Source organism: Mobula birostris, chromosome 17 (genome assembly GCF_030028105.1).
Source record: "Mobula birostris isolate sMobBir1 chromosome 17, sMobBir1.hap1, whole genome shotgun sequence".
NCBI lineage: Eukaryota > Metazoa > Chordata > Chondrichthyes > Myliobatiformes > Myliobatidae > Mobula > Mobula birostris.
The window spans coordinates 16458116-16481494 of NC_092386.1; the positions used below are offsets into that span (position 1 = coordinate 16458116).

The 23379-nt window shown below is 39.7% G+C and overlaps 1 protein-coding gene across 1 annotated transcript in view; it reads right to left on the bottom strand.

The window, feature by feature from the left end:
- Positions 1 to 20040, bottom strand: part of riok2 (RIO kinase 2 (yeast)) — a 31823-nt gene extending 11783 nt beyond the window's left edge. The window contains exons 1-6 of the mRNA XM_072281321.1: positions 19915 to 20040; positions 15620 to 15758; positions 12389 to 12505; positions 11300 to 11475; positions 5645 to 5733; positions 4609 to 4800 (exon numbers count right to left, since the gene is read on the bottom strand). Of these exons, the coding sequence (XP_072137422.1) occupies positions 4609 to 4800; positions 5645 to 5733; positions 11300 to 11475; positions 12389 to 12505; positions 15620 to 15758; positions 19915 to 19980 (779 nt within the window). The 5' untranslated portion in view covers positions 19981 to 20040. The remainder of the gene's footprint in view (positions 1 to 4608; positions 4801 to 5644; positions 5734 to 11299; positions 11476 to 12388; positions 12506 to 15619; positions 15759 to 19914) is intronic.
- Positions 20041 to 23379: the final 3339 nt, after the last annotated feature.

Genomic DNA, 23379 nt, shown 5'->3' on the forward strand with positions numbered 1-23379 from the left:
GTGTCATAGAGTAAATGGAACAGTAGCTTAGCAGTTGGCACAATACTATTACTGCTTGGGGCATCCCAGAGCTCAATTCCAGCAGTCTGTAAGGAGTTTGTATGTTCTTTCCTGTGAACCAATTTGGTGGGTGGATGTGTTCAATACTTCTATTTAATATCAGAGTATGTATACAATATAACAGGGGTCTCCAACCTTTTTCACACTGCGGACCGGTTTCATATTGACAATATTCTTGCGAGCCGGGCGACTGGGGGGGGGTTAGGGTTGCCAACGAACAAGAGTAGCAGTCAAATACGTTGGATTTACCCCAAGAGAGACTACAATGGCCATGAAGCCTTGCGCGGGAACCAGTGTGCATACGTACTGACTTTTTTACAAATCGTTTTTGGCGATTCTGTTCGGGGGGAGTCTTAATGTGTTAATCACGAACGCAATGTAGGTGATAAGTGGCTAATACACTCAATTTCATTTCTAAGAGGGTTTATCTAACAAATTTAATATTGAACACAGCGCATATTTTCCTCGCATGACTATAGCGATAAGTCAATTATCAGGGGAGCTTGAAGTAAGTGTTGAACGAACTTCCAGTAGAAGTGGTAGAGGCAGGTTCGGTATTATCATTAAAAAAAAAATTGGATAGGTATATAGACAGGAAAGGAATGGAGGGTTATGGGCTGAGTGCAGGTCGGTGGGACTAGGTGAGAGTTGCGTTCGGCACGGAGTAGAAGGGCAGAGATCGCCTGTTTCCGTGCTGTAATTGTTATATGGCTATATAAGTCAATATCATAACATTTTAAGTAACATTTGGATGTTAAACACACAGCACATATTTTCCCCGTATGAACATATAAAATCATTGCAACAGACCAATATCGCTGAATCAGTGGGAGCCCTGGACTTGTTTCTCTGCAACAAGACGGTCCCATCGAGGGGTGATGGGAGACAGCGATACTCAAAGAAGGTTCCTTATGTCCAGTCTATTCCGCAATTTAATTTTCGTTACATTCATCGCAGAGATATGTTGGAAATGGAAGCAACGTTTTCAGTGCTTTCGTGGCTACCTCAGGATATTTAGCCTTGACTTTGATCCAGAATGCTAGCAGAGATGTTATGTCAAACATACTTTTCAGCCCGCCGTCATTTGCAAGCTCGAGGAGTTGATCTCCTTCGGCGCTGACATGGATGACGCGTGCGTAATGACCTCGCATGTGTTCAAGCTCAACAGTGGCCGTGACAAGGAATGAGGAAAGGTGCAGCTGACTCATATTGCCAAATCATATCATTTCCTCGCAGCCCGGTAGCGCATGCTTTGCGGCCCGGTCGTTGGGAACCGCTGCAATATAAAACCTGAAATTCTTACTCTCTACAGATATCCCTGAAATAGAAGAAAACCCCTCCCTCAAAGAATGAAAGGACAGAAAAAAGATGCAAGAACCCCAAAGCCCTCACCCCTGTCACACACAAACAAGCAACATCAACCCTCCCCTTCCCCCCACTTATTTTAGAATGAAGCATCAGCATTCCCACCACCCACCATGGTGGGTAGGTACAGTTGCAAGAAAAAGTTTGTGAATCCTTTGAAATTACCTGGTTTTCTGCATTCATTTCTCATCAAACGTGGTCTGATCTTCATCCAAGTCACAATAATAAACAAAGATAACCTTCCTAAACTATTAACACACAAACTACTGTACTTCTCCTCAATATTGAGAACACATTCGGAGGCGAAGCAAAGTTAAGATGGCACTAAATGGTGACTCCTTTGCTTGCATCTTTGGAAACAGTTCTACTTCCATCTTTAATATCCCTTTCAGGGTTCTTTTGAAGACCCTGACCTGGAGTTACATGCTGACTTTGGTTCTTTGCGGGAATGGGACCCATTCTCAGGGTTTCAGGACTGGTCGTTGCTCGGCACGCCAAGGGTTCTGCCTGAGAGTCCGGCTCAGATTTGGAAGCCTAAGATCTCGGGGCTCTGGAGACGGGCAGACCGAGGGCTGGTGTCACGGCAGGAGACTCGTGTGTCATCGGGGGAGTCAAAAAATCTACTGCTGTGGGCCTGAAGACTAGGGATCTTTGCGATCTTCAGGCACAGAACTCGAAAAAAGCAATGCAACGTTGCAAACCAGCGAGTTATTTGTCATGTCTCTCGCTCACTGGGACAATGGAGACACCTCCTTCTCCCTTATTAGGGCCAGAGAGAACCTGTGTGATGTCGAATGCTGGGTGAAACGGGAAGTCTTTGGGGTAACTGCAAGTCTGTGTCTTTGCTATTGCTTTGCTCACACTTGAGTGCTCGGTGGCAGTGCCAATGCTTGCTTTTTTTTTTGCTGGAGGTGGGGGGGGTGGAAGGGGGATTGTTGCTTGCTGCCGCTTACGCATGGGAGGGAGGGGAGCTGTGGGGGACTTTGGGGTTCTTATGTTTAACTATCATTCATTCTTTGGGGCACTTCTGTTTTTCATGGATGTTTCAGAAGAAAAAGCATTTCAGGATGTATATTGTAAACATTTCTCAGACATTAAATTGGACCTCTGAACCTTTGAACATTCTAGTTTCAAGAAAGTATGTGAACCTCCGGGCTATTAACTTCTACAAAAGCTGTTTGGAGTCAGGTGTTGCAAACAACCAAATGAGATTGGAGGTGTGAGTTGTAGAGGTGCCTGTTCTAAAAAAGATACACAAAGTCAGGTTATTGACAGAGCCTGCTCTTCTCAAGAAAATCTGTTTAAATGCACCATGCCTCGACCAAACCAACTTTCAGATGATCTTAGAATAATTGTAGAGATGCATGAAACTGGAAAAGGCTACAAGAGCATTTCTAAAGACCTGAGTGCTCATCAGTCAACAGTAAGAGAAACTGTCTACAAATGGAGGAAATTTAGTACTAAGGCTGCTCTCCCTAGGAGTGGGCATCCTGCGAAGATCACATCAAGGGCATAACTTACAATGCTGAAGGAAGTGAAATAGAACCCAAAGGCGACAGCAAAAGACCTGCAGAAATCTCTAGAACTTGCTCAAGTCTCTGTTTATGTGTCCACTATAAGAAAAACACTGAAGAATAGTGTTCACGGAAGGACACCAGAGGAAACCACTGCTCTCCGAAAACAAACAAACAAACAAACATTATTGCACATCTGAAGTTTGCAAAAGACCACCTGGATGTTCAATAATGCTTCTGGGACAATGTTCTGTGGACAGATGAGACAAACATTGAACTTTCTGGCAGAAATGCACATTACTATGTTTGGAGGGAAAAGGGCAATGCACACCAACACCAAGACCTCACTCCAACTGTGAAGCATGGTGGAAGAAGCAGCATGGCTTGGGGCTGCTTTGCTGCCTCAGGGCCTGGACAGCTTGCAATCATTGAGGGAAAAGTGAATTCAAAATTGTATCAAGACATTTGACAGGAGAATGTCAGGGTAGCAGTCTGTCACCCAAAGCTTAATAGTTGCAAGATGCAACAAGACAATGAACACAGAAATAGTTTAAAAAGAAGAAAATTTGTGTTTTGGAATGGCCAAGTCAGAGTCCAGACCTTAACCCAATTGAGATACTATGGCATGACCAGAAGAGGGCTGTTCATGCAAAGAATCTCAGTGTGGTTGTGAATCTTTCCGAGGGTAGGCCTCAAAATCCCCAGCCTTGCCTGCTTTTGGCGACCGAGAAGGAGGTCGAATTGTTCGGACAGAGATGGCGCTTAGTACTCGGTGTCGGAGAGCTGATCAGAGCTCGAAGTTTTCGGATGACTCAGAGCCAGATTGTGGTCGGCATGGCAGGGAGAGTTTTTCTTCCTTCTCCTGTCTGCGTGAGATGTGGGACGCTTGACAAACTTTGAACTTTACTGAGCTCACGGACTTCTTCGTCAAGTTATGGTATTGTTACACTGTTTGTAACTATATGTAATAATTATGTGGTTTTGTCAGTTTTTTCAGTCTTGGTTTGTCCTGTGTTTTGTGATATCACACCGGGGGAAATAATGTATCATTTCTTAATGCATGCATTACTAAAAGAGGACTACATGTCTTCATAATCATAAATATTGATGAACTGAAACAGTTCTGTATGAAGGAATAGTCTAAAATTCCTCCTCACTGTTGTGGAAGTCTGATTAGCAGCTACAGTAAACGTTTGATGGAGGTTATTGCTGTTAAAGGTGGTTCTACCAGTTACCAAATACAAGGGTTCAAATACTTCTCTAACCTGGACTCTAAATGATTAAACATGTTAATTAAAGACATGAGAAGTACAATTGTTTGTGTGTTATTACTTTAGGCAGATTGTGTTTGTCTATTATTGTGACTTAGATGGAAGATCAGACCACATTTTATTTGCAATTATTCACAAAACCAGTTGATTGCAAAGGACTCTCAAACTTTTGCTTGCAACTATAAATGAGTAAGTGAAAAATAAATGACTAAGTTCTTACACAGACACCAAACTCATACAAATTAAACTTGTGATACTTTGACAAAGCAATTGCAAATGACTAAAACAAAATGCAAATTAGAACATCGTTCTTTCCCCCTCAAGTGATTTAACTAGAATAAATAACTCCAACTAACATAAAAAGGAAAAATAAATAACCATTTTGGTTTTGTATTTACCATTCAGCATTTATATGAGACGTAGATACCATCTGTGGAAAATCAATCATTGTGACATGATCGTCATCATCTAACATCAAATTGAATTCATTGAAATCACCATGTATTAAACCATGATTAGCAAGCTTCACAATAAGGTCCATTAACTCATTATATGTTGCTGCTGGATTATTAAGTTGATGAACTTGGCACCTAAGGAAAAATACAACAAATGATGATTTTTTAAATACAGAAATTCATATTTAACATTTTTGGTTAATTTTAGAAATTTTCATTTCACAGATTAAAATGCTTTAAGTCTGTGTTACAAACAAATAAGGAACAGCTCTCAACTGGGATTTTTTCCCCCATGTTATTTCAGTACTAAACACACATCATTATTATGTATTAGCTTTACTGATCTTGTACGAATCTGTCTACCTTTTATTCATAGTTAACACCATTACAGTTAGTAAATATTAGAAAACATAGTCAGCGCCTCCAATATCCCCTTCCTTACTTTTATCACACTGGAATACATTTCACCTTAGCCTGATGGATTATCTGATTTCAAAGATGGTATGTTTAGTACTTCCACTCCTTGCACATACTCATGATTGAGCATTTTACAATTCTCATCAATTACGATGAATCTATCATCTTCCTCCTATTTTGAGAATATGCACAGTTTTCACTGAGAATTATACTCAACCTTGGTTTCTATATTGGTTACCTTCAAATGCTAACAGATTTTATTCCCTTCATCTATGTATTTAAACTGTGGTGAAGTCATCAGGGCTGTACCTAACGGTTACTGTTACCCCATCTTTTTGATTTTAGCTACACAAGTTACTTGTCTCAAGTTTTTGAGCAATATTCAAGTACAAAATAGCTTTTCTGAAAACAGCAGTAATGACAATTGTTAACAATGAACAAGAGTTTTATCTTAGAAGACCACAAAGGACACTTAGTAATGTTTAGATACAAAGCATTCGAAATATTTGAAAAAAAACACTTGTACGAATCAGTGTACTCTGAAAAAAATACTAATACTCACATGGGATAACCATTTATGAGCTCCATGACTACTGCATGTCTATTGAAATCCACTGGCTTGGGAACAGGGAATCCTCGATCATATAAAGCCTTTACATAAATAAAGCAATTGTATAAAACATCTTACATTTTCAAGATCCCACATATACAGTGAAATTCTGGTAACGGATTGTTTGGAAATTTAGAAGGTCCACAAGTGGCTCAACAGGTTTGGCTTCCTGATCTCTCTTTAAATTTACTATGCCCTCCTTTAAGTTCACCAGATCTATGGGAAACTTTATTAAGCTGCCATGTAATATAGGAGTAATTAATAACAGTAGACAGGAAAATCTGCCAGCCTAATAAAGTCCCAAGGATGCCAGATTAGGGTTTTACTGTTTCTAAATACTCATAAAAGGTTGGTAATCAAAACACATGTTCTTTTTAAATAATAACATATACTTAAAAGATGCATTTCAAGATAGTTGATAAGGGTAATATTCAAAGTCTCTAATGATAGGCTAATCTAGCAGATCGGTGTGGGATCCCTGGAAACCTAGTAAGCTAGATTCAAAATTAGTTTGCTCACAGAAGACAGAGGATAGTGGTGAATGTTATGACTGAAGCCTTGTGTCCAACGGTGGTCTGCATCCAGTTCTGTGATATACATTTGGAAGAAAATATATAGGTGGACTTATTAGTAGGTTTGCAGAAGACAAAAATTGATGGAGCACTGGATGGTGAAAATGGCTGTCAAAGGATATAAATAATCTTGGCAGACGAATAACAGATGGAGTTTAATTTACACAAGTGTGAGGTGTTCAACTTTGCGAGGGGAAGTATACAATAAATGGCAGGAACCTTAAGACTATTAAATAGTACAGAGGAATCTTGGGAGCAAGTCCATATCTCCCAGAAGGTGACAACAGAAGTAGATAGAGTGGTAAAGGAAACAAACATCTGTTAGGGCACTGAACATAAAAGCTGGCAAGTCATGGAGCAACTATATAAAACCTCGTTAGGCCACATTTGGAGCATTGTACGCTGTTCTGGTTGCCACATAACAGGAAGAATATGAAGGACAGATTTCCTTTTTTAAGCATATAGAAAATTATGACTAGTGTTTTATGCACTTGACCATGTAACTTCCTCAAGTATTTTTTAAAATATCAGTTTCCTGGAAATTTAATTCCAGACTGTGTCTGATCCAAAACGTTGATTTTTTTCAATGTATCAAAACAATATAAAACATCAAATTTGTATAGTAAAAAAACAACTCACAGTACAAGTTGTAATTGTATTGCTTTGGGATGAAATAAAATGAAAGTTGATGGTTTCAGTGTCATGTGTATAGATATGGGATCTAGGCATATTCCATTTGGCCTATTTAATCCACCCCCTCCCCAACCTCACCATGCTATTCAGCCTGTTTTAGGAATTCAGAACCTTCTTGTACTACCCTTGCTCAAGATACCAAGCCAGGATCTTCCCTGGACTCTGCCTGTAGCACTTAAGGTAAAAAGAGCACTGGTCAAAGAATGGTAAATAAACATTCTCACTCCATACCTTTAGCTGTTGGTTTGGGGACCTTTGTGTATCTTAAATAGATAAGTTGGATGCGGTCCCACCCTTTACTCTCAGCTACTTCTCATCAATTGCAAATAAAAGATTTAAAAAATTCTAAAAAGAACTCTGGTCCAAGCACCAGCTTCCTCAAAGCCCACTTCACAACCACAAAGTTATGCCATTATTTGGTTGCTAGTAATTTGCCATTACTTTGTTGTTAATGGCGTTTCCATTGCCAAAGTCTACCTTCTCAGGTCAACCAAGCATCCCAAATGGGTCAATAAAAGTGGAACAAAGTGCTCACTGGGCAACTTCTAGATAGTGAACATTACAGATACAGCTGATTGGCTGCTGCTTCTTATAAACTAGTATTTCTGATGCTTAAGGTATTCACTCAGAAGTGTAGGACAATCACATGCCCATACTGGGGAACTTCAGGAGAGCCAACTATTTGATCTTTGCAATGTTGGAGGCTCTGGAGCTAGCCAGTTGGATGTTGTGCTCAACAGGTTAAAACATTCCAATACTGACACCTTGTGGTTTTGCAGAACAACAGCAACCAATTCTCATTTTGAACATTCTGAATTCCAATAGAAAGGTCATGCTCAGACCTAACTGAAACTCAGATCATGTAGAATTCTACATGTTTTTTATTCCCTTCAAAGCTTGAGACAAAATGTCCTAACTACCAGCAGAAGTTTTTATTTACATTTACTGGACTACCGTTCCTTGTGCAAAAAAAAAGATAAAATGCCTTTTCAAATATGCAGTGCTGTGAATAATGAAAAATGAGTAGGAAATATGGTTACAGTTAGACAGTGACACTTAGGTCAAGTAAAATACAAGAGGTCCAGGTACGGTATCTGGAAAAGCCATTTCATGGGCGAAGTGGCAATTCTGAACTAAACTTGAATCACTGAAGGATGCTAGACAGCTGTGGCAGGGCTTGATTGTTATTACCTCTTACAAAGTGAAACCAAGCGACGTGGGTGACAAGGCTTCGCTTCCAGATGAGTTCAATGTCTTCTATGCTTGCTTTGACCAGCAAAACATGGAGGAAGCTTCACGAACTCTCACAGCTCCTGATGATCCTGTGATTTCAGTATGAGGCTGACATAAGAGCATCCTTCAGGAGGGTGAACCCACAGAAAGCATCTGGCCCAGATGGGGTACCTGCCCTAGTGCTAAAGACCCGCACTGTTTCACCGATATCTTTAACCTCTCGTTTTGGCAGTCTGAGATACCCAATTGCTTCAATTGTACCGGTGCCCAAGAACATGGTAACCTGCCTCAATGACTATTGCCCTGTAGCACTTACATCCACAGTGAATAAGTGCTTTGAAAGGTTGGTGATGAAACCTATCAACTCCTACCTGAAGAGTAACTGGATCTGCTCCAATTTGCCAATTAAAACAAAAAGTCCACAGCAGATGCCATTTCATTTGCTCTTCACTCAACCCTGGACCATGTGGACAGCAAGGATGCACACATCAGTATGCTCCTTATTGATTACAGCTTGACATTCAATACTATTACCTCCTCAAGAACTAATCAATGAGCTTCAAGACCTTGGCCTCAAAACCTCCTCGTGCAATTGGATTCTGGATTTCCTCACTTGCAGTTCCCAGTCAGTTCGGATTGGCAACACCTCCTCCTCTACAATCAACATCAGCACAGGTGCATCACCAGGCTGTGTGCTTAACCCCCTGCTCTACTCGCTTTACACTTATGACTGTGAGGTTAAGTACAACTCCAATGAGATATTTAAGTTTGCTGATGACATCACAGTCATTGGCCAAATCAAAGGTTGTGACGAATCAGCATATATGAGGGAGACTGAAAATCTGGCTAAGTGGTCCACAACAACCACTTCTCACTCAACATCAGCAAAAGCACAGAGCTGATTACTGACTTCAGGAGAAGGAAACCAGATATCCATGAGCCGATCCATGAGCTGGAGAGGGTGAGCAACTTTAAATACCTTGGTGCTATCATTTCAGAAGATCTGTCCTGGGCTCAGCACGCGAGTGCAATTACGAAAAAAGTACACCAGCGCCTCTACTTCTGTAGAAGTTTGTGAAGATTCGGCACGACATTTAAAACTATGACAAACTTCTGTAGATATGTAATGGAGTTTACTGACTGGCTGCATCAAGGTCTGGTTAATATCCTTGAATGGAAAATCCTATAAAAAGAAGTGGATATGGCGCAGTCCATAACAAGTATCATCCTCCCACCAACGAGGTCATCTGTGCTGTCACAGGAAAGCAGCATCCATTAAAGGACCCTCAGCATCCAGGCCATGCTTTCTTCTTGCTGCTGCCATCTCAGGAGTAAAGTACAGAAGTCTCAGGAATCACACCACCAGGTTCAGAAACAGTTATTACTCCTCAACCATCAGCTTCTGAACCAGTGGTGTTAACTTCAATTGCCCCATAACCTATGAACTCCCTTTTAAGGATTTTTTATCTTGCGCTCTTGATATTTATTGATTTATTATTTCCTTTTATTTGCAGACTATGTTGTATTTTGCACAGTGGTTGTTTGTCCTGTTGGGTGTCACCTTTCATTGATTCTATTATGTTTCTTGGACTTACTGAGTATGAATCTCAGGGTTGTTTGCATTGATGTAGATGTACTTTGATAATAAAGTTCCTTTGAACTATGAATTGTCAAGCAATCTTATGTTTCAGTAGGGTCATCCTTTATTCGTCTAAACTCTAAGGAATATGGACCCAAAATGTCTAGCCTCTATTGATAAGACAACTCTCTCACGCCAGGAATCAGCTCAGTGATCCTCCAATTGTACTGCTTCCAATGTTACGATACCACTTTTCCAGTTAGGCTACTGACCAAACACATTGTACAAGTGCAACAACAGCTCCCCACTCCCATTTTTAAACTTCAATCCCTTTTCAATCAAGGTTGCACTGCTGTATGCCCTCTTGTTGGACGTGCCTACTGCTTTTTATGATTCACACCCCTAGTACCTATAGATCTCGGAACTTCAGTCATCTACAGCCCTTTACCATTTAAGTAACAATCCATTTATTGATTCCTTTCATGACCTCACATTTCCCCACATTAAACTCCATTAGTTGAAAGATAAATATTGACCTATAATGGTAATACCGATCTTTCTTCGATTGGTAGCTTGGGATTTGTGCCTGAGCTAAGACTAGATAGTTGGATGTCTCATCTGAAAGAAGGGAATGCTGACAGTGCAGCACTGTCAGTTCTATGGTTATGTAGTAGGTTACGTATGAAGCTTGATTCTGATTTATCAGATAAAATTGCTCTCACTAAACCAAGTCTCACTTTTAGAGAGCAAAGTGTTCCACAAAAAACTTTAAAGACATAGGGATACAAAGAGCATTTAAACAACGGTAGTGTGCAATAAATGATTTTGGGAACTACAAGGAGAAATTACTAAATAAAGCATAATAAAAGTGAAAAATGATAACATGTACAAGTGCCACAGAACAATGCAGTAGTTCTACAGTAGACAGTGCACTAGATGAATGGTAATATACAGGGATTGTTGAGAAAGAAACATGAAGAGAATAAAGTAGAATTAGTGTAGTTAGAATAAGTGGGTGTTGATGATCAGCACAGATACAGTGGACTGAATGGTTTGTTTCCCGATGTATGACTCTAACCACACATGCAATGTTTTAAAAACACTACAAACAATTTGATGGTAATGTGGAGTTCAATTATTAGGCAAGTTGTAACCTCACACTGAAAGTTCAGTTGACTTAAAAAGAAATTTAAATTGCATTACCCCTTTAATCCATATGGGAAGCATTAAAATGAAAACAGATTTTTTGTGTGAATTCCTAATTTCCTTCACTTATGGAAGGTCATTTTGACTTTGGAAAACCATAACAATCTGAAATGTTATTTAAATCCTATCCTGAAGGAAAGATACATACTAAAATGACCAGGATTCTACAAAAAGTATCAAATTATTGCTTGATGTGTAAATGTTTTCAGAACCACAGTGTAAAATAACGTCACATTACTTCCTTAAATGCAATAAGGAGAATTCTTTACATATTAGCAGAAAATATTAACATGTGAAAAGTCAATCTTTAAAAGGATCAACTACCTTCATATATGCATATTCTTTCATTGCTGCAAGGCGGGACAGATAAAGCCAGGACATTTTTTGTCGATGCTTGTGGTAGTCACGTTTATTCTTCAAATTCCGAAATGATGTACGACCCAATCTATGTAGCTTTAAAGCAAGCTGCTGCTCCTCTTCATTTGCAACTATATAAATGTCTGCAATGAATCAACAGAAATTGTTATTGATGCACTTGATTGAAACCATTTTTAACTAGTAAGCACTCAAATAGCACTTTTGCAGTACTCATATGAACTTTAAAAAAAACTGACCATATTAGCATATTCGGATTGACGTTATTACTTACATCCTTCATATATTATTACTTACATCCTTCATATACATGAGTAAAAATTTTCTCCGTCTAAATATGCAATTTAAGATAAATAGTATATACAACAGGATAGTCAATATAACATAGAAATACAGTTGTGTCAGCACGAGTTAAGTGTGATGGCCTGGTGGAAGAAGCTGCCCCCGGAGCCTGTTGGTCCTGGCTTTTATACTGCGGTACTGTTTCCTGGATGGTAGCAGCTGGAACAGTTTGTGGTTGGGGTGATTCGTGTCCACAATGATCCTTCGGGTCCTTTTCTTACACATCTGTCTTTGTGTAAAGTGGGAAGTTCACATCTATAGATGCGCTGGGCTGTCTGCACCACTCTCCGCAGAGTCCTGCGATTGAGGGAAGTACAGTTCCCATACCGTGATTCCTTAATTATGTTAAGATAATGGCTTATCATGAATCAAATTCAAAACTCCAATAATGATTTTGCTGGCCCATCAGATGTCCAGTCTATTGGATGTTAATCCTACTTATAGCCACACACAACTTTATTGCCCTTTTTCTGATTTTATATAGTAGTATTTGAAGTTTTCCATCGAACCCAGGAATCAGAAGGGAATAGGAAATATTATAGGAAATCCCAGACCCCCAGTTCCAGTCACATACCCCAGCCCTGGTCATGCACCTGTTTACTGTCAGAACTGCCAAACTCTAGATTTTCTGGATTAATAACCGAGCAGATGCCAGACTATTTGGATTTTTGAATTTTATTGCAGTCGTGTTCTTACCAGATTCTTTGCCGACACCCATTTGATTTCCAACAGAATTCAGGACATTTCTAGAAGAAAGCGTTTTCAGTGCAAGGTAATCATATCCAGTGTTTGTCAACCGATAACCTTGTACAGCTAAAAGAAAGAAGTGTGCCATTAATCAAAAAGGACAAGGAAATCAAAGTCAATTTTATTACCAGGATACATATATGTCACCACATCCAACCCTGAGATTCATTTTCCTGCAGGCATACTCAGAAAATCTATAGAGTAGTAACTGTAACAGGATCAATGAAAGATTAAGTAGAGTGCAGAAGAAAACAAACTCCAGATGATTGATAAGTCCGTAGCCTAAGGTAGAAGGAGATGAGTTATATAGCTCTCGTTACAACATATGCAGTTCAACCCTTTGAGTGAAAATGCAGGAAGTTTGAAGTTTCTCCTCATCATCTTCTACTTTAGGCCACGAACCTATCAATTACCACTGCTGTGGACCACTTCTGGAGGTCCAAGACGCCAACTTCTCCACGTATGCTCCACGTCCGCTGGACTAAGCGTGTAAACGTAGGAAAAATAAATGTGTTAGGTTTTCTAAAATTGACTCCTTCTACCTTAGGCCATGAACTATCAATCACCCCACGTACAAATATAAATAAATTGCCATGATGACATGAAATAACATTAAAAAGTCCTTAAAGTGAGATCATTTGTTGTGGGAACAACTCAATGGATGGGCAAGTGGGTGAGAGTGGTTATCTCCTTTTGTTCAAGGGCTTGATGGTTGAGGGATAGTAACCGCTTTTGAAGCTGGCAGTGCAAACCTGGGGCTCTTGTACTTTCTTACTGATGGCAGCAGCAAGAAAAGTGCATGGCCTGGGTGGTGAAGATCTGATGATGGACGCTGCTTTCGTATGACTGTGTTTCATGTAGATGTGCTTAATGATTGGGAGGCCTCTACCTGTGATGTACTGGGCCAAATCCACTACCTTTTTGTAGGATTTTCTGTTCAGATATGTGACTATTTTATTTATTTATTGTTCTATCTTTCCAAAAGAATACAAGAGAAATTGCTCACTCTAATTTTCCGTACAGTCAACCTTTACCCATATGTTCCAATGATACCCAATGCAAAGTCTATAACAGCCACTTTTCTTCTTTCAAGCCTTTTATTGCATTCCATCCTAAATAGTAAACTCAATAACTGCCATAACAACACTCATTTTCTAATGAAAGCATGGGCCAGATTTTGAGAATGCTCACAACAAAGCTACGTATAGTATTGAGGTGGAAGCTAGTACCTATGTTAATAATAATAGTAATATGGCTGATCTGGTCATGCACTCAACTCAACCTGCCTGGCTTTTCCTCATCATCCTTAATTCCCCTACTACACAAAAATTGATCTAACTTTATCTGAAATACACTCAGTGGTCACTTTATTAGGTACACCTGCTTGTTAATGCAAACACCTAATCAGCCAATCATGTAGCAGCAACTCAATGAATAAAAGCATGCAGACATGGTCAAGAGATTCAGCTGTTGTTCAGATCAAACATCAGAATGGGGAAGAAATGTGATCTAAGTGATTTTGACCATGGAATGATTGTTGGGGTGGTTTGGCTATCTCAGAAGCTGATCTCCTGAGAGAGTTACACACAACAGTCTCTAGAGTTTACATCGAGTGAGTGGCAGTTCTGTGGGTGAAAACGCCTTGTTACTGAGCAAGGTCAAAGGAAAATGGCCAGACTGGTTCAAGCTGACACGAAACTCAAATAACCATGCATTACAACAGTGGTGTGCAGAAAGCATCTCTGAACACACAGCACATCAAACCTTGAAGTTGATGAGCCACAGCAGCAGAAGACCACACTGGGTTCCATTCCTGTACCTAATAAAGTGGGCACTGAATGTATATAATGAAGTTGTGGGCTGACCCAAGGCATTCCACTCATCACTGACCCTGCCAGCCACAGAAACACCCACTTATCCCAACTCCTTGCTTTCTATTGGTTAGCCAATCCTCTATCCATACATTACCCCCAAATTAATGCATCCTTCTCTTATGGATAAGTCTTTTAGATGGCACCTTATTGAATGACTTCTGGAAATCCAAGTAAACAGCAACTGGAGTAGATCCACCCTCTAAGATTTCTGCATCATTGTCACACTGAAGACCACTGGGAGTTTTCCTATCTTTACAAGGTTTTCATGTATGCTACTGCTAGGTTGCTATAATCATTCACACCCTCTAGATCGTTTGTGTTTCTGTTTCTTATATCTTTCTGCTTTCAAGAATCAAACGTCATTAATACAGGCTCCTTATTGGCACCACACCATTCTGTAAACTACAAATTATTTTGTGATTAGATAAAGTCCAAATAGCTATTGCATTATTTAAAGGTGCACAGTCCCAAAACAATTGCATACTTAGGATTTTTGAGAAAAGTAAGTAAATAAGGAAGGAGATATACAAGCTCCAGTACCATCTATTTTGATAAAAATATCTAACATGAATATTTTATATAATTTTGCTTGGATCTTCCCTTCCTGGCAGAGACTAGTGTAAAAATTTGAATACCATCATTGATTTGCTTGTTAGATTATAAATGCATAATGGATATGGCAATGTTTTTAAACAGCATGAGACAGCAAAAAACCTGCAATTTTGCACTAGCTGATAGATCATTCACATGGCAGAGGCGGTGGTGGAAGTGGATACAATAGGGTCATTTAAGAGCCTCTTAGGTAGATACATGGAGTTTAGCAAAATAGAGGGCTCTGTGGTAGGGAAATTCTAGGCAGTTTCTACAGTAGGTTACACGGTCGGCACAACATTGTGGGCCGCAGGGCCTGTACTGTGCTGTAGATTTCTATGTTCTATTAACAGCTGTGACATAAAAGGACACAAAATAATACCAAACTACTTCACTCCATACACAAATGACAAGAGAAACAAAAGGCAAAGCACTGCAAAGATAGAGAAACATTTTGTTTGTGTACCTCCTATTCAAAATAGATCACCAAAATTATAAAACATTAGAAATTGAAACAGAGACAAAATAATTCAACTAAGGTAAAAACTACTGAACAGCAAATACAGCAGCCGCAAATGAAAAATAAAAGCAATACCATTTGAAAAATGAAAAACTGATTTTCTCAGAAAATATACATGTAGTATTTATGTAAGAATGCAAAGTTAAGCTAATACAAGGTAAATTATTTAATTCCTTATTTCTGTTTCAAACTTACTTTTTGTTCGCTCGTAAGCTAATAGCTTGTGCTTTACCAATTCACGAAGGACCTTGTTGCAGCCACCATGTTTAAGATTTGATATTGAAGCAATAAGACTGGGTGGAACAATTTCATGATTTTTCATTCCCATTTCAACCTGTGCATTGAAAGACAATGAAACGTGAAAATGGCAACTTGATATACTGTGATTAAAACTGAAATAAAATTCAGTAGTTCATGTATTACTGACTATAAATAACCAAATAAAATGACAATCGATCTCCCCACCATGTCACCTACACAAGCAAAAGGTAAAGCCACACCCTAAATGAGAAAACAAACACCAGCAAATCCTCCAACTCTGGAATAAATCAAACAAATTCTTGACAGCTGCTATGTCTTGTTATTATATTGCAGAAATACTGAAGCATATTCATATTGCTTGTACAGGTGTCCCCCGCTTTTCGAACGTTCACTTTACGAAACCTCACTGTTACGAAAAAAGGCAGCGCATGCCCTGTGCAGCCAAGCTCCTCCCCGGAACTGCATTCTAGCTGGCATTGCTTGAACACGTGTCTGTGAGCAGCTGTGCTTTATTTTGAACATCCGTTAGCAAGATGAGTTCTAAGGTATCGGAAAAGCCTAAAAGAGCCGGTAGGTGGAATCTTAACCCCTTTTAAAGTTTAAACTCAAAGGGTGTTACACTTAGCATAAAACTATACATAATCAAGCGTTTCCGATTGCGTCACCTCTGATCTGGGCCAACATTTACGTGCCGGGTGGCACCTAATTAATTAGCTTGTTTATTTCAGCTTTTTTCTTAAAGATGTGCTGGGTGCATCCCGGCTACTGCTGCATTCTCCGCGGATCGGTATCGGTTCGCTGCCCGGAGGTTGGGGACGACTGCACCACCCCAACCTCCGACGACTCAGTCTAACACACCATCATCAGTGTGCTCGGCGCTGACTTCTCGATTCCAGTAAGTGATACTACACTGTACATACATTATTTCTACTTTATATAGGCCGTGTATTTTTATGTATTATTTGGTATGATTTGGCAGCTACATAGCTTAAAGGTTACTGGAGAGAGTGTTTCTGCCGAGAGCGTTTGCGCCGTGTTTCTGCTGAGAGCGCTTGCGTGAGATTTTCGCTACGGAGAACAGTGCGGCAATGATTGTAGAAAAGTATTTCTACTTTATATAGGCTGTGTATTTATTATCATTCCTGCTTTTACTATATGTTACTGTTATTTTAGGATTTATGTGTTATTTGGCATGATTTGGTAGGTTATTTTTTGGGTCTGCGAATGCTCACGAATTTTTCCTGTATAAATAAATGGTAATTGCTTCTTCACTTTACGACATTCCAGCTTATGAAACTTTTCATAAGAACGCTCTACCTTCGGATGGCGGAGGAAACCTGTAATGCTCTCAAAAACGTATCCAGTTCTCTTCCCAAGCTTTACAGAGCATCTCTGCAGGTTTTTCCTAATCCATTCCAAAAGCCACTAAATAAAAAAAATCTTAGCATTTAGCAAAACCATTTCCACATTTTATATATTCAATTCTTCCTTGTCTATCGCAAACAACTGCTCCAACTGAACAAAATCCATTGTATCCCATTTAATTAATCATCCACAACAAACTTTCTCTAGTTCCACCAACACCCCCCCCACCACCAAACCAAGGATGAGTGCTTTTTCATCTCTCACACTAACATCAAATTCTTGAACAAAAACAGAAACTGATAGAAATATTCAGAAAATCAGGCTGCACGTATGGGAAGAGAAATGTTACAGGTCATAGACTCATCAAATTCTTTTAGTGTTTTCCAATAGCCAAAAGTGAAAGAACATATATAATTTGATTACTTCGACATCTCAATTAACTCCCACTGGGTGTGGAGACCAACAACAAAATATTGTATTCCAAGTACAGGCATAATGTAACCACGTGAAATGCACTGCTCGAACATTGGAATACAAAATGAGGAATGTGCTTTTCCATTGACTCATCACATTGCTTGCAACCTTCAGAATGCCAGTACTGTCTCTTTTCTGCTCTGTTAGTGCAGTAAAATGTTGACAATCCAATGCCTTTTGTTGCAAAAAATTACTGATGCTTCAGCATCCGATTGATACATTGTCTGGAATGTCAAAAAAGAATCTGGACTGCATGTCAGGTAGGCAGCCAGAAGAGGAACACTGGAACTTGTGGAGATTTGTAGCTGGAACTGGAGTTAAAAGTGCTTGTCTCAGTTTGTTTTGATAATCTTGTTATTTTTATAATTCAATAATCTGAAAGTCTGCTATAGCAGTAAGATCAAAGACATCCCATAAGAATATAAAAAGCAAGGGGTCAGAGAGTGAGTCCCGTTAGGCACTGAAGAGGTCTGGAGACTCTGCTGGTCAAGGTCAACCACGGATGTTGCTTCCTAGCTGACTAGATACGCAAGCCAGGGCAATAAAATATGGAGATCAAGTTCCATGCATGTGATGAATCCAAAGGAATGATAGAGACTGAGTTTGCACCAGCAGCATCATGGGAGTTGCCAGTCAGAGTTGAACTCAACATAGGACTGCCTTAGGGTCTCCAGCTCCATATTTTTCCCTGAGTGGGTATAGCCACAAGACAGCGGAGGTTTGAGATCAGTTTTCCTTCTTCTAGGTGAGCTGCCAACCACGAGCACCATCTGCCCAAAGTGACTGGTTTTTAAGATGTCGGTAACCCACCTTTGCCTCTTTTCCTGTTAGTAGAAACAGTTCTGTTGGGCTGAATAGCTAAGCCAGGAGATGGACTTGGTTGTCAGATGTAATCTGTATATAAAACCATCCTATATGGGCAAGGCCCTAAATTAATATTCCTTACTGTATTCACTGAGGAGACATGGAAGATGGTAGGTTTGGGAGGGATACATGCATAATCTGGCAGGTCATCAGTGTTAACGAAGCGCTAAGGAACAAAAAAAAAGTTGTTAAAAATCCTGGGCCTTTTGGCATCTATCCTAGGTTGCTCTGAAAAATGATGGAGGAGATAGCTGAGGCCTGACAAGAGAGTTTGGATCTTTGACACCACAGATAAGGTATCAGAAGTTCGAAGGACAGGGTAATGCTGCTCCTTTATTTAAAAAGGCAGCATGGATAAGCAAGGTGCATGTAGGTTGGTAAACTTTCTGTCGGTGGTAGGGAAATTATTGGAGAAGATCCTAAGGAATAGGATTTGTGTACATTGGGAAAGGCAAGGCCAATCAAAGATAGTCTGCAAATCTTTGTTCAGGGATAATCCTGTCTCACTAAATGGACAGATTTGTGAAGCAATAACTAAGACTGATGAAGGCAGGATGATATGCATTGTCTTAATGAACTTCAGGAAGCCATCTGAAAATTTCCAGCATGGTAGACTGGAACAGAAGACTAATAGTAATGGTATCTAGAATGGGTGAGGAGTTCCAGAGTTTATTTGCAAAACATGTGATGTTTCCAAGTTAGCGTGTTGTACAGCTTAGTGGAGTACATGCAAATGAAAACATTCTCACTTGTCCTTCTTCGTGGGAGAGGTTGTGGACTGGAAATAGTTCTGCATGGTACACCATTGCCCTAACATTTAAGTAAATTATAAGGGAATGCTTTTGTTTTAGCATAAGGGTCACAAATTGTATGAAAAACAGCTATGATTGTTGAATCAATCTTAGCCCCAGAAATGCCTCCTTTAGCAATAACCTTCCATTGTATTAGTGTGTGGAAGAAAGACATGTGGCGAGACAGAGATCAGTCTAAGTTTTGTTCATCTCAAATATCATCTTTTATTTGGACCGTTAAAAAGCATTCCAAGGTGCAAACTGACAAATTAAAGGATTTCGAAGTGACCTCTATTCAATAACAATTGCAAGCAAAAAAATAACCGGTGGATAAATTACACTTTCTGCGATGTACCAGTTTTTTTAAGTAACACACTAAAATAATAGAAATTTGCGCTATTCAGAAAACAAACGGCAGTAAACCTCCAAATTTGCAGGACAAACTCTCGCAACAAATCATTCACATCCCACCCAAATCTCTCTGAAAAGGGTCGTAGATCCGAAACATCGATTATTTTCCCAGAGCGGCCGCCTGACTTGAGATTCTAGCATTTGATGATTTTGTTTCAGATCTACACAGCACAAGCGGAGTTTTTATTTTCCATTTTCCAGTTATAATCGCCCCGCTTACGCACACAGCCTGGGGTATGGGAATGACTGACTGCGGCACACCACCGGCTAGGCCTCAACCACTCCAGCAAGCCCAGAGCTGATAGAAACAAGACTGAGACTTACCCCGACAAGCACTCTGAAATCATCCCTGCTGAGGTACCTCAGCATCACCACATTAAGCTTGCCCATGGCGACCGCCGCTTGCCACCTCGCCGAATCCTCACATGCGCCTCGCTCCCCACTGCGCACGCGCCTCGCCTCCAGGTCCTGTTACACTTAGAAAAAAAATAAGTATTGGATTCAGAGTAAAATTCAGAAGTATCACAAGATACGTCTAACTTTATTAAACAATATGATTTTTAAATGAAAATATTTCTCGGTCTCTTAACGCAGATTTTTTTTCCCTGCGTGGCTTATTGCGAGTTGTGTTGTGTGCTGTGAGGAACTGATGACGTTAGTCGGAGAGCGTCGGTTGCTGGGGAAGTCTATCGCCGTTGGTGACCGTGTCCTCTGCTGGTGGAGGTTTGCCACTCTACAATAGTCTGTTTTATCTAATGCTTAAAAATAATAATTGTTGGCTAGAGGAAGGGCGAGAATTAATGTTTCAGGTCTTTAATTTATGGCCAGCAATCTCAGAAAGTTTCCGAGTATCCCAGAACATTCACAAAATGTACGAGGAACTCCGCAAGTCAGGTAGGATCTGTGACAGGAATAAACAGTTGAGATTTCGGGCCGAGACCCTAGGCCAGTTCATTGCCTGAACTGCTGAGTTCCTCCAGCATTTTGTGTGTGTTGTTCAAGATTCTCAGCATCTGCAGAATCTCTTGCGTTTATAACCCATAAACACTACCTCGGTATTTTTGCTTTCTTTTTGCATTACCTATGTATACAATTCGTTGTGTAATTTGTCGTGTTTTTATGTATTGCCCTGTACAGCTGTCGGAAAACAAGACACTTCACAACATATATCAGTAATAATAAACTTGAAAATTCGTTAGTGAAGGTCTGCCCCAAGGGCAATCTAGTGTTAACGAGATACAACCTGATGGAAAACTAAATAGAAACGACAAAGAAACCTATGCCACTGAATCATAACCCCAGTAAAGACATATGTTTTTTAATATTTTCTGTTTCTTTTGAACACATAGGCAAACTGGCTGTGTGCTACCAAATAAACTTGTCAATGCTCCTAACCAGCCTAGAAGACAAAGAACAATAATAATCCCGAAATAATCCTGTTTGATGTGAAATCAGATACAGTTTATTAATCACAAGATCCCCCGAATTAAAATGCTCTTTGGGCACCTTTCCATAATTTCCAATAGTTTGTCATGCTACCCAAACATTCGAGTTCCAATTGCCTTCAAGTCTTTGGGAATGGCGTTAAACTTTGAAAGTAATACTCATGGTAACAAGAGAAAATCTGTGGATGCAAAAAATCCGAGCAACACAAACAAAATGCTGGAGGAACTCGGCAGGCCAGGGTTTTGGCCCAAAACGTTGACTGTGACTGTATGTTTTTCCATAGATGCTGCCAGGCCTGTGCTGAGATTTTCCAGCATTTTATGTGTGATACTCATGGTAAAGACAGCTTTAAAATTCAGTTAGTAAACCCTCGTACACTGTCTCTGGATCCATTATGTTCATTTTTAGAATGTAACAAGGATTCCAATTTCCTTAATGGTTGCTTGCTCCTTGAAAACATGAGTGGAAAATCAATGCACGCCATGGAAAATTTCAGCTCATCTACTGAAATTATGTCAAATAAATGTGAAAATGCTATAGGAAATTAAACCTGAAATTAAAAAGGTTCTGTTTAAAACATGTTATAATCATGACAACCTCACTTATGACATACAGCACTTATTACATTGAATAGTCTTTTTAATTGATATTTGTGCATGGATTTCTATCACTGATAATGTAAGATACCTTGGAACGACATGTTGTAAATCTGGAGAGCTATTATGGTGTCACTAAGTTTTCTGTGTAACAATAATAAACCAATTTTAATTCCAAATGCTTCCTAAAGTTTTACAGGATTCTTTTAAAAAGCAAAGAGTGTTATCATTATTTCAAGTCTGAAATCCTGTCTTCTTTTACCTAATAATGTATAAACATTTTAATCTTAGCAATTTCAAGCATTTGAAGATCAGCTTATTTCTTTTAAAAATAGAATATTATAAATTTATTTATTTGTTGTTTGGATGTAGCTGATAGTAACAGCACCCCATCAAGTGCATCTCTGGTTGCTTTGTGAATGGGAGATGTAATGTTGCAAGATTATATTAATTGGCTCTTTGTTGCCCTTGGAAGTTGATGTACCTTCTCCTTTAATAGCTGAAATCCGTGCACGAATAATGCTTATCTTCTGTTATTTATTGAGATACAACGTGGTTTAGACCCTTCTGGCCCTTTGAAGCAATACCGCCCAGCAATCCCCCAATTTAATCATGCAACACTTTACAATGACCAATTAACCAACTAGTGGAGTGCGTCAGTAAGACAAAAGAGCTGATTGCGAACTTCAGGAAGGGTAAGACGTAGGAACACATACCAATCCTCGTAGAGGGATCAGAGGTGGATAGAGTGAGCAGTTTCAAGTTCCTGGGTGTCAAGATCTCTGAAGACCTAACCTGGTCCCAACATATCGATGCAGTTATAAAGAAGGCAAGGCATTGACTATACTTCATTAGGAGTTTGAAAAAATTTGGCATGCCAACAAATACACTCAAAAACTTCTGTAGATGTACCATGGAGAGCATTCTGACAGGCTATCTGGTATGGGGGGGAGGGGTGGTTACTGCACAGGATCGGAAGAAGTTGCAGAGGGTTGTAAATTTAGTCGGCTCCATCTTGGGTACTTGCCTACAAAGAACCCAAGACATCTTCAAGGAGTGGTGTCTCAGAAAGGCAGCATCCATTATTAAGGACGTCCAGCACCCAGGGCATGCTCTTTTCTCACTGTTACCATCAGATGGAGGTACAGAAGCCTGAAGACACACACTCAGCGGTTCAGAAACAGCTTCTTCCCCTCTGCCATCCGATTCCTAAATGGGCATACTGTATATTACTTTTTGCACAATTTTTAATCTATTCAATATATGTATACTGTAATTAATACATATACTGGTAGGTCTTTGGACTGGAGTCGACTTCAGGAAGGGTAAGACGAAGGAGCACGTCTATGCAGTTATAAAGAAGGCAAGACAATGACTATACTTCATTAGGAGTTTGAAGAGATTTGGTAACCGGTAGGTCTGTGGACTGAGAGAAAACTGGAGCATGCGGAGGAAACCCACACGCTCACGGGGAGAATTTACAAATGCCTTACAGGCAGGGGTGGGAATTGAACCCTGGTCACCTGTACTATATGGCGTTGAGCTAACCACTACACTACCATTGAGGGCCAGCCACATCAATTCCAGTAAAGTATATTTATTTTTCTTATTAGATCAAGTCCGTCAGACAGTTACATCTAAAATTAGAGGTTTATAAAATTGGTATTTATCTCAACATTTGCAAAGAGTACTAAACAATTAACTATAAACTCCACTTGGTGGACATTCCCTGTTTTAAGAACCAAGT